The sequence below is a fragment of the Scardinius erythrophthalmus genome (genome assembly GCF_964197995.2).
Source record: "Scardinius erythrophthalmus genome assembly, chromosome: 15".
NCBI classification, from domain to species: domain Eukaryota; kingdom Metazoa; phylum Chordata; class Actinopteri; order Cypriniformes; family Leuciscidae; genus Scardinius; species Scardinius erythrophthalmus.
This window is the reverse complement of record NC_138235.1, coordinates 20347141-20363733: the sequence shown is the minus strand read 5'-3', so window position 1 is coordinate 20363733 and position 16593 is coordinate 20347141. Positions and strand designations below refer to the sequence as shown.

The following is a 16593-nucleotide window of genomic DNA, read 5'->3' as shown; positions in this document are numbered from 1 at the left end:
ACACAGGTATTTGTTAAGAGGCTAAAAGCAGGTTTAATACTTGCCCCATTGAAGTCAACAGGGTGCAAATTTTAAAAATAGAATAACTCGGTGTAGGCAACACCGATTTTTGTTGTTGTTCTCTGTATTGACAGCACTCCAAATGTACAAAAAAATGAGCTCAATGTTAAAATTGACCGGAGTTCTCCTTTAATTCTCCTATAGACCCAAGTTTATTTTAGCCTCAACACTCCGGACTCTTTATTGTGGAGTATTGAGAGTTGTGAGCCCTAACTTTAAATGCATCTGCCAGGATACATAAAGTGTGTCTCTACCTTGAAGCTTATGCTCAGCACCAGATAGAGTATGCATACATTTTTTGTACTGATTTGGGTTGAGAAATCTGTGGAAACTAGAGGGTTTAAAAATGGGTAGATGGAACTGAGTGTGCTATAGATTTATTATATCAGTAATCTGATAACCTGTAGGACAGGACAGGGTTCTATCGAGGAGTTGTTGGTTTGGATAGGTTGATCAAAATGTGAGCTTACAGTCAATTGTGAGAAAGGGGTGGGTTTAAGCAGACTAAATGATTGGAGAAGTCCAACATGCATCACCAGAGAGAAGGTCGAGGTACTAAAATTAAAAATAAGGTCAGTAGCATGCATTTACAAAATATATAAGTTGAATTTTCATTCCATGCCTTCTTAAAATATATAGGCTTATATTGGTTTTGTGTACAGTAGTAAAACAGGTTTTTGGCGCATGGTTTACATTCCACAAATGAATCATGCTTTCAGTCTAAAAATTCATTTTCTACTATGGTTTTAAAATAAATACCATACTTGAACTAAGGTTACTTAAGTAAAACCATTATGAAAATGTGCTTAATATGGTTTTACTACAAATAACATTGTGGCAAGCAGGGCGGGGTTGAGAGCCGTGAGAGAAGGGCATGAGGCTAGTGGCGATTGATAATGAGCGTCACCTGCACGCCGCACCAGCCTTGTATCTCACGGAGGAGTTTCGGAGGCATTAAAGGGGGAGCGATGACAGTGAAGGACGAGAGAGGACCAGGCCTGGACTATTTTAAGTTATGTTTTGTTAATGTGTGCGGCAGTCGTCCATGAGGGGTGTTCGCTTTAACTTTCGTTTTGTGCTTTGTTTATTTTGATATATTAAAATTGTTGTGAACGTTTGCCGGTTCCCGTCTCCGTCTTTCCTTATCAACATACCTTGCTAAGTTGGTGCCGAAACCCGGGAGGAAGAAGGAACGCGCTGTCATAGAGCCCTTGCCGATGTGGGGAATCCGTGGTGCCGTCGAGCATGGCTGTGCAGAGTCTGCCGCCTTGGATGCTCGAGGCGGTGCGCTGGAGTGAGTTTCCGGGGGGACAGACTTACTCGTTGCCGGCCGGCTGGGTTCTGGAGGGACGGCTGCCGTCCGTGAGGGAGCGGAGGAGTTGCCGCCGTTCACCATGGGCCGGAGCCTGCTGCCGTTTTCTATGATGGAGACGTTCACCCAGTTGGTGGAGGACCGGATGGCAGTGCATTTTGGGAACCGGACCAATCATTTTTATTTTTTTCCCCTCTCTCTCCTCTCTCATCTCTGTCGCTCCTCATGCTTCTATCTCCTTTTTTCTCGCCTCGTGGCCCTTAACCCCAGGTGCCGCGGCCACCTTGACTGGCCCCATCCGGAGGAGGGGAGTGGGGTAGAGCGCAGGTTTGTGTGGCAAGCAGGGCGGGGCCAAGAGCCATGAGAAAACGGTGCGAGCCCAGTGGCAATAATGAGTGTCACATGCACGCCGCACCGGAGCTACAGATGCATAAAAGGAGGAACGACAGCAGTGATGGACGAGAAAGAAACAGGCCTAGACTTTACGTTATGTTTTGTTTATGTGTGCGGCAGTCGTCCATGAGGGGCTGCCTCTTACTTTCATTTTGTGTTTGTTTGTTTTATAATTCAAGTCTTTATATGTTCTCCGGTTCCCACATCCTTCTTTCCTGAACCATAATATTTTATTACAAACATGCACTCATGCACTCACAATTGGATTGAGATATGGAGACTGTGGAGGCCATTTGGGTAACCAGAGTTAAGAACCAGTTTGAGATGATTTGAGCTTTGTGATGGTGTGTTATCCTACTGGAAGTAGCCATCAGAAGATGTGTACTCTTTGGTCATAAAGGGATGGACATGGACAGCAACAATACTCAGGTAGGCTGTGGCGTTTAAACGATCCTCAATTGGTACTAAGGCCCAAAGTGTGCCAAGAAAATATCATCACACCATTATACCACCAGTAGCCTGAACCATTGATGCAAGGCAGGATGGATTCATGCTTTCATGTTGTTCAGACCAAATTCTGTCCTTAACATCTAAATGTTGTAGCAGAAATTGAGACTCAGACGAGGCAACTTTTTTCCAATCTTCTATTGTCCAATTTTGGTGAGCCTGTGTGAATTGTAGCCTTAGTTTCCTGTTCTTAGCTGACAGGAGTGGCATCGGTGTGTTCTTCTGCTGTAGCCCATCTGCTTCAAGGTTTAATGTGTGTTGTGTGTTCAGAGAAGCTCTTCTGCAGACCTCGGTTGTAACTAGTGGTTATTTGAGTTACGGTTGCCTTTTTATCAGCTGGAACCAGTCTGCCCATTCTCCTCTGACCTCTGGCTTCAACAAGGCATATTATCCCACAGAACTGGCACTCACTGGATATTTTCTCTTTCTCAGATCATTCTCTGCAAACCCTTGAGATGGTTGTGCATGAAAATCCCACTAGATCAGCACTTTCTGAAATACAGACCAGCCTATCTGCCACCAACTGGCATGCCACGTTCAAAGTCACTTAAATCACCTTTCTTCCCCATCTGCTTAGTTTCAACTTCAGCAGATCATCTCGACCTATCTAAATGCATTGAATTGCTTCCATGTGATTGGCTGATTAGATATGTGTTAACGAGCAGTTCAACAGGTGTACCTAATAAAGTGGCCAGTGAGTGTAAATTAACTATCGTTACTGTAGTAAAACCATGGTTAAATGTGTGGTTACTTTGCTTTTACTCCAAATATCATTGTTTTTACACTAGCTACTATAGTAAAACCACCATTCATTTTTCTAAAGGTGCACAGCAGGACATTTGAGTCACCTTAAAAGGAGTGTTTGGAGGAATCTTAGGAACCTCAAATGTTGCTTCAATGTTTTGCAAAGCAACATATGACGTCTTGATCAAGATCATTCAGTTTGATAATTATTATCATAAAATATGAGGATTTAAAAAGACACTAGGGAATATACATAGTAAATAAACACAATAAATGTTTTCATGCCCCAGCAATGAAGTTGAATAAAGGCCTCTGGTTCCTTGAGATTGAAAGAGGAAATCAAAGCAGAATAAAGCGGCTTTGTGTGTCTAAAGGTTCTCTATATCCTTCTGAGGATTTTTTTTTCTTTGTGGTCGGGCAGGTTTAGTGGGATTTCAGCAGGACCGGTTTATCCAGGGGAGAACTGGTGTTTGTGTGCCGCCGCGAGGAACTGCTCAAACCTGTTCTCCTCGTCAGTGGGGAGGAGCGGGAGGAGAGGAGCGCAGGGCGTATTAGAAACTCTTCTTTACCTTTCCTCTGTATGTCTTTCTCATTCCCAATAGTTTTCCATCTGATGTAACTCTCCGAGGGGCTCCGGAGGACACTGGTGTGACGAGAAGGCCGACAGCATCGCGTGATTGGCAGGTGACGTGATTCACGTCCACAAGGTGGCACGGGGTGAGTGAACTCATTTCTCCTGAACACACTGTATCGATCAGGTGTCATGTGTTTTTGGTAGATATTTATTGCTCTATTGCATGATGTGATCAGTCATCAATAACGCAACACATATTTTCACACCCATATATTTCCAGATGAAACACAGTCACCCATTCAAGCTATTTCAGTTGGGTGGAGTGACTTAATATTTCTTCTTTATTTGATCAGTGAAATGAATTCATCTGGTCGTAGTATTGCGTTTAAATCTAATTTTCTTATTAACATTATTGTTTCATGTGTTTTTCTGTTTCCTATTAACTGGAATATTGAGAATATTAATAACCACAGGTATTTTATGATAAACGAGAATCTTTTTTAAACAAAACTATTAAAAAGTAATAATTGAATGCTAATAAAAATGTGTCGGTTAACTTTGTATCATAACCTCAGTATATGTTCACAAAGTTAAACATTTTGCTTGCAACTTCCTCTCTCTCTCTCTCTCTCTCTCTCTCTCTCTCTCTCTCTCTCTCTCTCTCTCTCTCTCTCTCTCTCTCTCTCTCTCTCTCTCTCTCTCTCTCTCTCTCTCTCATATTTTGATTGTCATGCCCATGGTTATATACCATGTGATTTTAAACTGATATTCCTCTGTTGACTTCAGCATGTAAAGCATGTACAACACAAACATCCATCAAATGCCAAAAAAACAAAAAACAAGCAAAATCATAGCCAGTGATTGCGTAATGCCAGACCTGATCCACCAATCATTGTACATTGTAATTTTACAATGTACATTGATAATATTATCATTATGCCTCAGGCCTGCTCAGAATCCACCTTCACATCTTGCTAACTAACTAATATGCCATTTTTTAGTGACACCATGTATGACCTCTGACCCCAAAATGTCAAGGGCACTGAGAGTCAGAGCGCAGATCTAATCTTTATCACCCGTTTGTGTTTGCAAAATCTTTTAGTAATCATATTTGTAAAGTCAGCTCAAAGCAGTTTAAAACATTAGCGTGTGTATGTGTGTGTGTAGATGTGTGTGTGAAATGTGAAGTTTGCAGATCTGAGAGACAGGTTGCCTCTTGCTCCCACTGCTGTAACGTTCACAACTGTTAGCTAACATATCCTGACATGTAGAGAGAGTGAAGGAGCAGGCGAAAATCACTCAGATCAAAATGCAAAAACGATTGTATGGGGGAAGGGTGGAGGGGGGGTGTAACCACACCCTCTCAAGAGCCCTCAGCAGCAGGTTGTGTATCTCTGCAAGCAGAAGTCTTGCAGACTGGGTGAAAACCTGTAATTAGCTATAGTAATGTATTTAGATGTTTATAAGAAGCTTTGCTGCACATTTCCCACTTTGCATTCGAAATGAAACACCCTGCACTCAGAAAATGTGCTTGTTTGCAATCAGTTTTAAGACAAGTTATGCACTCCTACACTGTAAAAAATGATATGATCAATAAGTTATGACAACGTATGCTTTTACAATGCTTTAACTCGTTAGTTTTTAAGTTATACAAGATTCAACTCTTAAGTCAGTTTAATGTCATTTAAGTTGAAATGACTTAAACTTCCAAGTTGATTGTACTTAAAACTTACAGTGCAGGAAAACGTTTGTATCTGGCATCATTTACAGTGCCTAGCCTAAACTAAGTGTCTGTTTTGACTGTCACAGTATTCATATACAGCGCCATTCAAAAGTTTGGGGTCGGTAGGGTTTTTTTAATGTTTCTGAAAGTCTCTTATGCTCATCAAGGCTGCATTTATTTGATTAAAAATACAGTAAAAACAGTAATATTTTGAAATATTATTACAATTTAAAAGAACTGCTTTCTATTTGAGCATATTTTAAAATGTAATTTATTCCTGTGACGCAAAGGTGTATTTTTAGCATCATTACTCCAGTCTTCAGTGTCACATGATCCTTCAGAAATCATTCTAATATGCTGATTTGATGCTCAGAAAACATTATTATCATATTATTATTATTATTAATGTTGAAAACTGTTGTGAGCAGCAAAATACTTTTTGTGGAAACCATACTTTTTTTCTGGATTCTTTGATAAATAAAAAAAAAAGTTTAGTAAAACGTCATTTATTTTAAATAGAAATCTTTTGCAACATTATAAATGTCACTTTGATGGGTCATGTACTGACATGTACAATCTTTTGAACAATAGTGAATATATCAATTATGGATTCACATGTCAGCACATTGCAATCATTCTATGTGACCAAGCTTGTACGTCAATCATGACAATCGTCAGGAAACGTTTAGTTTCAGTGCTCTGGTAAAGGTTTTTGAAGCAGTCATTTATGAGGCGAACGAGTGGATATTTGTAGATAGCACAGGTCAAGAAAAATAAGGTGAATGTTATATGTAGATGTGAGTGTAGTAAGTGTCGAATTGAACCCTTCAGCGCATTACATGGGTCATAAATAAACGTCCAGATCCTGTTTGTTTTTTAAGTGTTAGCACACACACATGTTGTGAAAAAGCCATCTCTCCTTATTTCTTACTCTCTCACTCTCTCATTTACACACACTCATAAATGCATACACAAATAAAGTTAGGCCTACAGTGCTCACCTTGCAAAACCGGTTTAGCAAGACCAGCCTTTAATAGCCTTGTTATAAATTCAAAAGTTCAACCAGGGCAACGGCAGAATGTGAACTGGCACCAATTGTTCTCTAATCAAGATTTGATTTAACAAATCTGCCTGTTGTTTATAGTTTTCAAATTTTTTTCCCTTCCCATCCCAATTCGTAGGAAGACGAGTCAAGTGGCAGGTGTGCAGGAACACCAGCATGGCTGTGGAGAGCTTCTCTGAGCTCCTGCAGAAACTGCGGGAGGTCCATGACCATGAGTTAGAGGGTAAGACCGCCTTCCTTTTTTTTTGCCTTGAACAATCTTGACTGAGATTCCACCAAAGCATGCATGACTATATCTGTATTACTGACACAAAATATGGTCAAAAACTCGGTTTAATATAGATGCACATTTCACAAAATTCCTTAAAGGGGGGTGAAATGCTATTTCATGCATACTGAGTTTTTTACACTGTTAAAGAGTTGGATTCCCATGCTAAACATCGACAAAGTTTCAAAAATTAAATTGTACGTTTGAAGGAGTATTTCTGTGCCAAAAAATCTCCTTCCGGTTTGTCACAAGTTTCGGAAAGTTTTTTTTCGAGTATGGGCCAGTGTGACGTCAGATGGGGCGGAATTTCCTTATATGGGTCCTAAGGGCACTTCTCCCGAAAGGGCGCGGGCGCACACGTAGACCAGAGCAAGAGAGCGAAAGCAGAACGCCCATCAAAGCGCTATGCTCGGCTTTAGGGAAGTCAGTGTGACCAAAGAAAAGGGTTTTTGGTTGCCAGGGCAAGACAACCCTGCACAGATTCCCAAAGAACCCAGCGTTAAGGGACCAGTGGATGGAGTTTGTTTTTCCAGAGGGTCAACGGAGTTGTGCAAGCGTTCTTGTTTGTTCGCTGCATTTTGACGATGATTGTTTTATAAACAAGTCCCAGTTCAACGCCGGATTTGCAGATCGTCTAATGCTTAAGGATGGAGCAGTCCCAGCGATAAAGGTTCACGGTCGTGAGTTGAAACCGCAGGCGGTGAGTAACTGCGTCAAATGTCTCTGTGTGTTGTTAGCTATCGGCGCGTAAGCACAGCTTTAGCTCCGCCCACACGGCACGCCTCCAGCCGCTCGTTTTTTTCCGGAAAGACTCGGTACAGCCTATCTTTCTTTTATAAATATAATAAAACTAAAGACTTTTTGGAGATATGAAGGATGCAATACTACTCTATAGGTACTCAAGATTAACATGAGATTGACTGAAACTGAGTGTTTCTCCCCCCCTTTAACAGCAGCAATCAACAGTAAAAACATCATTACATCACTACGAAAAAAGATGAGGTGTGGTGTCCTTTACAGTTCTCTGAGTTCTCTGTCATTTATCCAGATTTCGCAATAGGAATCTTCGCAATTGGAAGTTTCGTGTGAGGGCAAAAAATTTCCCAACGCAGATTTTGCTCGTGTTCAAATTCACCTCATATACCAATAGAGAGCTTCTTAGTTTGACAGTGACTTCTGTGAGAGTGTTGCTTCCATGCATCCAGTGTTGGGGCGCATTACATTTAAATTTACAACAAAATATCTGAGTTCAAATAAGTAACGTAAGCTACTTTGTTTTCCCATTTATTGACTGACACCTCTCCTGACTCCATGTTGAGAGAAATTGGAAGTGAGATGTTGATAAACATGATGCTTATTGTAGTTCTACATTAATGTGAGCATTTTCTAATCTCGTTTGCATAAAAACAGATCCAGTGTTCCTTAAAAATGAATAAAAAATGTGACTGCAAACTATTACGCGAACCTGCAATAATTAAATATGTTCAATTACACAAATATACTTTGTATTTAATCTCACTTTAGTAACCAATGTCTTTGCTGCTGACCTTCGATGATCCACTTCAACCATACTTGTAAGCAAAAATGAACTACAGTACATGTTTAATTTTTTAGTTTTTTTTGTTGCTGAAGTAAGAGTTTTGAACTTTCTTCTCCTGCGTCCTATTCTTCTTTAATCCAGAATAGCAGCACAGCTGATTTTGGTTTGTTTGAGCTGCGCCATCTACTGTACAGCCGTGAATTTGCATTTCCTTCAGCCTGAGGCTTGTTCATTTCACTTTTGGTCTGATAGGGTCTATACATTTGCCAAAAATAGATTTTTTGTTCCAAAAGCAAACCCAGCCCAAGTGAGAAAAAGCCACGCAAAAGTAACGTAACATCACTTTACATAAAAAGTAACTAACGCAATTTGTTTTATAGAGAGCAACACAACAGCAAACAAAAAAACAACAACACAAAAATAACTGCAAAAAATATCTAAACAATAAACAACAATTTATTCATTCTGCAATGCATGCTATGAGCTCGCAAACTCTTTAAAGGGATACTTCAGGATTTAGCATTAAGCTTTGTATTAGTAGAAAACCTGTAGTATTTTCGAATTACCCTGCTTTCCACCCTCATATCCCCCTGAGACGAGAGATTTATGTATTTTTTTGTCTGGAAAAAATCATCCGATGATGCAAAAATCATCATTTTGCGTCATCTGAGGATTTTCTGGCCAGAGGCTAAAGACTACAGCCAGTAGGGCTGTTGTTCCGCATGTTTTCAGCCCGCCCATAGAGGGTGGGATCTCACTCACATAATGTACACACAGTCAGCCGTCTTTCTTTGGAAGCTAAGCTAGCAGGCTCTTGTTCTGTGGAGAAAGCTGAATAGTAGGAGAAAGCTGAGTATTAGAGGTTACCATCCTCCTTTTCCTGGACTTGTCCGGCGGGCGAGATCGTTCAAAATGTCCAGGATTCGGCTTTTGCTTTCTGCGGTCGCCATTCATTGTTTACATGCACACCTCTTGTTTCAATCTAACTGAATTCATTCCGATTGGTGAATCATGTAGTCTTTACATGAACGCTAAACAAGTGATCGGTTGATGTGCGTTTTAACATTGCTAAGAAAATTCCCGCACCTCCGTAAGAGATACGAGACCGGCACGTCTCAGTAGTGACACCAGTTCTCCCGCGGCCGTCAGCCTCGTCCTGCTCGCCACAGTAAACATGATGAATGGCGACTGTAGAACGCAAAAGCCGAATTCCGGACATTTTGGGCGACTTCGAAATCCCAGGCAGACACGTCACGGAGATTCACTGGTAGCCTAACCTTGTTGTTTTCAACTGCGCTCGTTAACCGGTAGGCGTGGCCTCCTAGGGCAGCGAAGCAAGTGCATTCTGGGAGTTGTTGTCTTTCATCCACATAAGCCAAAAATACATTTTCTGGCTTTTCTCAATCTAGAAAGCTCCAAATTAAAAAAAATCTTCACATTTCTTCTACATAAATGACCTATTTTAAATACACATCTTTCCAGAGGTGAAGTATCCCTTTAATAAATCTGCAACATTGCTTAGTATGAAATTGACACTTCTTTTTAACTTTTTTGAACACAAAAGGAGATAGTTTAATGAATAATGGTGGGGTGAATTCACATTGTGACTCACATTAATGCCTAAAAAGTGTAAAAAAAAAAAAAAAAAAAAAGGACCTGAACAGGATATTTAAACACTTCATATCATAACTGCCTCCACTGCTTTCCTTTGTGCCATCCAGCGCTTCACACTCCAGTTGTCCAGATTCACTATGTGTGTTTCTCTCTCTCTACAGTGTGGCAGGAGAAAGTACTGGAGCTGACAAATAAAAAGAATATGTGAGTGTGAATACCATATATTTCAAGCTAAAATCGACTGACATCAATTTGACAGCCATGTCGTTAATGTTTTATGTGCGTTCTGTTGTAGCGATACAAAGCGCATGGAAGAACTTTTCAACAGGAACCAGCAGATGAGAGAACAGCAGCGGATTCTCACTGAGAACATCAAACAGCTGGAGAACAGGTTTGTGGGAGTTCATTCGTAAATGTAATCTCACATACCGCTGCCCACACTGGACGTGTCTTGTCAATCCTCAGGTTGCGGGCTGGGTTGTGTGACAGGTGTACAGTCACTCAGGACGTGGCTAAAAAAAGACAACAGGAGTATGAAAACTCTCAGCTCCAGAGTCTACAGCACATCTCTTTACTGGGTGAGCTATAAATACAGCCTTTAAGTGAAGAAGAAATAGTGCCATTGACTCAGTGTTGTTATTGTTAACTAAAACTATTAAAACCAATATAAAATCAAATATAAATATTATATGTAAAACGTTGGAGTTTTGGAATTTTAAAATTTTAACTAAAATGAAAACTGAAAATATAAAAAAAAAGAATACTAAAATAACACTGCATTGACCATGTTAATTCCTTTTACACAAAAGGTCAGACTTTTGGGCCCAACCGTATATACAGTCAAACCAAAATCTATTCAGACACCTGCTCACATTATTACAGTTTACTCGCTATAGTTTAGCAAATGGTAATCAAATATGACAAGAACTCAGAGTTATCAAATCAGATGATATTTCACTGGTTTTGGCCATCCTTCTGTTAGACCGTCTCACAAATGAATTAGGATGAATAGCTGTCAGCTGTTAAATTTAAGTACACAATTAGATAATACCAATTTAGGTCAACCAATTACCAAGCAATGCTTAATATTGTTCAGTCTGTGGTGTAAAAAGGTCCCATTAGAAATGAAAGAAAAAACACTTAAGCAAAACATGGTCAGGTCAAAGTGTCTGGATCATTTTTGGTCCCAAATTTTTATACATTTTACTGGTAGTTCACTGTATGAAGAATTTTTGGGGTTAATATGTCACAGTTTACTTTATTTTGCTCTCCTCACTTACATAAATGAAATATAGTGTCCTGCACCCACTAGTAAAAAAAATATCAAAAATGATATATGGTGTCTGAATAATTTTTTATTTGACCGTATAAATGTGACAAACAAACATGATAAAATGTTTAAAATATTAAAAAACCACAACATTCATGGGTTAGTCTCCCTTTATAGTTTATACTTTATTGTTGTGGAGTTTTTCACAGAGGAATATTTGAATATTAAAGATATTCCTGTTTGTTCACTGCTGTAGTGAGTGAGATGAATACTCTAAAGAAAGAAAATGACAGACTGAGAGAGGAGCTGAAGGGCTTGAGGGATCAATCGAAGTGAGTTCTTGGCATGCATCCTTGGCATTTGTGTGCAAGCATTTCCTGTTGTTTATCATGGGAAAGTTCAGGTAGTTATGCAACACTGGCCAAACATACTCCGGTCTGCACCAAATGGTCACTTTGCCTTGCGATCATGTATTGCATATAATAGTCATGCATGAAAATACAAACTTCATCCTTTACCTTTCAGTCGGCAGAATGGTCATCCAGAGGACACAATCACCCCAGAGATCAAGATGTCACCTGACACAGCAGCGGCTGCTGTGTCTCTACTGACCTCAGGGCTGAAGTCCAGCAAACCTCCACCAGGGGACGCCACTGTGCCTGCAGCGACTGTCAAACAAGAGATGCTCAACACCCCGACTGACAGTCAGGGTAAGTTACAGTAGACATTTCTGACATATATGAAAACCAATGCTATATACTATACAGTACCGGTCAAAAGTTTGGAAACATTACTATTCTTAGTCTCTTTGGGACCAAAAATTATTGCTTAAGTGTGTTTTTTTTCTTTCATTTTTAATGGGACCTTTTTACACCACAGACTGAACAAAATTAAGCATTGCTGGTAATTGGTTGACCTAAATTGGTATTATCTAATTGTGTACTGAAATTTTACAGCTGACAGCTATTCAACCTAATTCATTTGTGGGACTAAACAAGTGAAATATCGGATTTGATAACTCTGAGTTCTTGTCATATTTGATTACCATTTTCTAAACTATAGCGAATAAACTGTGATAATGTCAGAAATGTTGAAGGTGTCTGAATACATTTTGGTTTGACTGTATATATACAGTGTAGGAAGTTTGCCTGGTACTGGCAAACATTCTTTGCATGTTCCCAACTGTACTGATGAAAACATCTGTAATATCCTTTTTCTAAACAGAAAACTCATCTGAACACAAACTAATGCAAAGCTGGGGCAAGGCGTTTTCATTTGTAAGCAATAACTTGTTCTTCAAATACTGTTTTTGCGGTTTCAAGTTGGTTGTTTCATCAAAAATCTTGTTTCTTTCTGTTCCCTTGTGTCTCGTTGGTTGCTGAAATGTGTGTTTCTCTCAGGAATCTAATAAGACCATGTTGCCCACCTCAAGCCCTGTGAGATGGGGGAACGAACACGGCACTGAAAGGAGGTGAGACAGGCAGACGAAACCGACGCGTTGACACTGGAAACTTTGTGACCCATCTTAATGCTTCTCCTCATGTGTCCACAGACCTGCCAGCGTGGACTCGGTGGAGCACCGACATTCCCCTTTGTCTCCTCTTGTCCCATCTCCTCTTAGACTGCTGAAGAACAATCCTATTTTTTCTTCTGCTGCCTCTGAGGAACGTATCAGCCGGCAACATATCCACGCCCCCGTCCCCTACCGGCCGCTTCCGATCAAGACCGGTGGCCTGTCTATCCCATGGCCACTCTCTGACTCCACTGACTGGGTAACAGTAGAAGCGGCCGGCTCTGGTGTTAGTAGTGGGATAGCGGGTAATTCAAGCCAGAGCCCATTTTTAAGCTCAAGCACACTACGTTTCCCTAAACTGGTGGGAAGTGCCCTCCAGTCTCGGTCGCACGGCTCAACGCCTGGCGGCCCGCGGCCCTGGTCCCGCAGAAACCTCCCAGAACATGTAGAGAGTAGAGAAAAGAAAGTGACAGAAGTCCCAGAAAGGGACAGAAATATAGCGCCGCCCCAGTGGAGAGCCTCTGCCGCACAATCAGAGAGGATTTTTGGCGAGAATTTAAGAGAGGAGGAAGAGGAAGCGCCGCTGGACCTGTCCGAGTCAGGACGCTCAAAAAGCCAAGAGAAAGAGAAAGCGCACTCACAGAGCGACGCATCTTCGTCTCTGTCTTCCTCACCACCTGCTACACTTTCATCGTCGTCTCAATGTCCATCGAGCCCTCAAAGCGACCAGCAGACATCAGATATTAATACACAGGTAGACTTTAAATGATACATAAAAACCTCCTCAATAAAGCCATTCCATTGGCTGAGCCCGTATACTTGAACAAACATAATTATAAATTGCACATCACATTATATTACCAAAGCTAAAGGTTGTGAAGTTCAATGTTTCTTGTTTTCTTTTTACAGTTTCTGTCTTCGGTTTGCAAGTTAACAGCTTTGCCCAGTTAGCTCAGCTAAACCACAATATCACAACAAATGAAACGTTTCTCTTTCTTTGGGTCTTCAGTTTACTTTCTGGAAGCAAGCTAACACCTTAGCCTGACAGCTTAGCACAGTGCTAACTGGTTAAGAAAAGCTGCTTCGATTAGCTAGAACAAGATGGCAATAACTCACTATGTATCAAGCATTGAGGAAGGGGCATATATAGGATCTTGCACGACTAGTGGTCCCTGCTCGGTAACATGAAAAGTTTACTTCTGCTTTGGTTTGGTTTAGAACTATTTAGAACAAATAAACTAAATTTCTAAAATGTCAGTTACTCAATATTAACTTCCTGTTGATAAAACTCTTTTAACAGTTGTGTTATTTACTGTAACTAACATTTCTCTGTGCTGTGCTGTGCTGTGCTTGTTCATGGAGCCCTGCACATATACAACCACAAATTCAAAATTCGAGGCCACATTTTATTCATTTGTTCCCTCATTTGAATTCAAACATGTCCATTTTGTGCTGATTTGTAGCCATGATGTTTTAGTTTAATTTGCCTAAAATGAACAAATGAATTCTTTTTGGGACCAAACTCTTGTGCAGGTGTCCATATATGTCTGTATTAATGAGTATACAAATAAAACTGACTGTGATGTTTACACAGCAGGAGGAAGCTCAAGAAAGATGTAAAGAACAGGAAGAGGTAAAGCAAGGTGAAACATCACAAGCCACTGAAACCTCTTTCAGCTCAGAGAACAAGAAAATCCCGTCATTAACCCTTTCCCTCCAACCAGGTGAAGCTTCACTCTCATTGGTCAGTTTAAGTTCAATCCGACTGTGTTTAATCGATCTGCTTTGCCTTCCAGTTGTGGTTATGGAGCCGCTTAAAGCTGGAGGACAGGTAAACTCAGCATTGAATTAATGTTATGTCATTATATTGCATGCAGCTTTACTTGAGGTTTTCTGAGATCAGTTGTGACTTTTTTTGCGCTCACTGATCTTTTTTGAAGAGCACTGATCTTGGGAGCAGACCAACGGAGCAAGAGGAGAAGGAGAACAACAACCATGAAACAGGCAGAAAAAGACCTGGCCAGGATACTGATGGTGAGAGGCCATCTTTTATTCATTCAATAAATGCGTTAAGGATCTTCTGAAATTTCACTTTTGACTCATTGTTCCGTCTTAGCTTTTTTCCTGCGCTCGCTAAAGGAGAAGAAAATACGGCTGAGCAGAGGACCTCAGGGAAACCATGCAGCCCCAGATCAAGGATGAAGGTCTCTTTTTATTTTTTGCCATGTTTATGCCTTTTGCCTGTCCTTAGTATTTGCACGAGCACTGACAGTTTGCTTCATATATTCATTTTTTTTTTTTTACAGGCAGTGGATTCTACTACAATTAATTGACTGTGGTTATTAAGCCAGCCATTTTATTTCACCCTTCATCACCAGCCACCAAGTCCAAATCACTGGTGTTCACTTTAGTTTCCCAGAAAAACCAACTCTAGACTTTAACTGCACATCTATCAACATAATTCTCATGTATCAAACAGAAAGCGCACTGCAATTCAATTATTTGAACAAGTTCAATCATTATTGTGTGCAAATAGTTGTGTATATAAGCCGCAAACCTTCAGCTCACAAATACAGAATATGTTCCTTCAATGGGCAGATTATCCAGTAATCTTTCACTGCACTACAACAGGAAGCCAGCTGTCAAGGGGGCTGTCAATAAACTTATCAGCTAGATTTCTAGTTTTCTTATTATTTTGCCGGTTTCCTCTTCCTCTTTCTTCATTTATACCATGAGTTGTTAATAATGTACTTAAAATTGCTTTCTTGTGTTGTTACAGTTCTCAAGCCTACCCTCAGTTTGTGTTCATTCTCTCTTCCGTGCGAGAGCTGTCACATCTCATCTATTTTTGTCTCTGTCTGAGCACCATGGCCTGCTTCTTGTAGATGTGACAAAATGAAAAACCCTCGGCTTCCCCTTTTTGGTTTTTTTTTTTTTTTTTGAGATGTCAAGCATATATTTTGTAATAGTGAATTTTCCACTTGCAGCTGTAAAAGCTTTCAGAGTGTGAAAGGAGGAAGGTAAAACTGTGAAGAACAAAGTCTACTTTTTTTAAAACTTTCTGTACCATTACTTTAAGCTAGTCTTATACCTTTTGCTTTTATCTGAGGTAAAACTATTTTGGAGATATTAGTTATGCTACAATTTGTTGTTAAAAATGGACACATAAATAAAGGTATTTTGATGGCTTACCATGGTTTCCATAGACATCTTTTTTTTTTTTTTGATCAATGGCTGTGGTCATACCTTGCGAACTGTCATCCTGTACACGGTTTTGGATGTGGGAAACACCTACATACCTACAGTGCTGCAGGAAGAGGGTAAATCATTTCACCGTAAAGAACGTCATTGGAACAATTTATAATTTTCACTTTAATATGCCCATTACCACAACATTTAGCTTGTTTACTATACTAAAAGGAGTATAAAGGTAAAAATCCTGTGAAATTTCTGTTTTCAAATTTGAATATGAATGTTTTATTTGTAAATTTGATCAATGCACATTCCTTGGTTAATACTTAGGTGTCCTGATTTACTGTTTCTTTTAGGAGTATTTGCATATTTAGGATTTTTTGGACCTATAAGACAAAGTATTTTGACTTTAGTGCATGTTAGTATTTATTATTACAGAATAGGTAGATTTATGTATTCCATTGTTTTTATGTCTCTCTTTCTTGGTCTCTTTCAAAAGAAGAGTGTGTTTAATCCCACCATCTGATAGGGGATTATTAGAGGCTCACTGTTTTTCAAAGTCATTATGTAACTGCAAGGCCAGACCAACTGTTTCTATTTCCAATCCAATAATACATCTCTCTATCTCTGTTTGTGTACTAATAGATTCACACCAATCTGGCAAGCAAACATGGTCTAAATCTGCCCACGTTAGATTTTTTTTAAACACACAGACATACACACACACACACACACGTCAGAAAAAAAAAATATATATATATATATATTTTTTTTTTTTACACACATATATATGTATATATAGCCTATATATATATATATA

The 16593-nt window shown here is 39.8% G+C and overlaps 1 protein-coding gene across 1 annotated transcript; it reads left to right on the top strand.

Moving 5' to 3' along the window:
* The first annotated feature begins 3618 nt into the window (after positions 1–3618).
* Positions 3619–15785, top strand: rbbp8l (retinoblastoma binding protein 8-like). Its single transcript, XM_081385980.1, has 15 exons — positions 3619–3733; positions 6495–6599; positions 9960–10002; positions 10094–10189; positions 10264–10376; positions 11325–11400; positions 11594–11778; positions 12293–12345; positions 12469–12539; positions 12621–13335; positions 14176–14305; positions 14378–14412; positions 14522–14615; positions 14698–14785; positions 14888–15785. Exons 2-14 carry the CDS (start codon positions 6533–6535, stop codon positions 14781–14783), a joined length of 1764 nt encoding a protein of 587 aa, XP_081242106.1. The 5' UTR covers positions 3619–3733; positions 6495–6532; the 3' UTR covers positions 14784–14785; positions 14888–15785.
* Positions 15786–16593: the final 808 nt, after the last annotated feature.

Coding starts and splice junctions, on each gene's coding strand:
- rbbp8l (XM_081385980.1), top strand. CDS start 6,533: ATGGCTGTGGAGAGCTTCTCTGAGCTCCTGCAGAAACTGCGGGAGGTC. Junction 11,779..12,292: donor CACCCCGACTGACAGTCAGG/GTAAGTTACAGT, acceptor TTTTCTAAACAG/AAAACTCATCTGAACACAAA. Junction 14,413..14,521: donor CGCTTAAAGCTGGAGGACAG/GTAAACTCAGCA, acceptor TCTTTTTTGAAG/AGCACTGATCTTGGGAGCAG.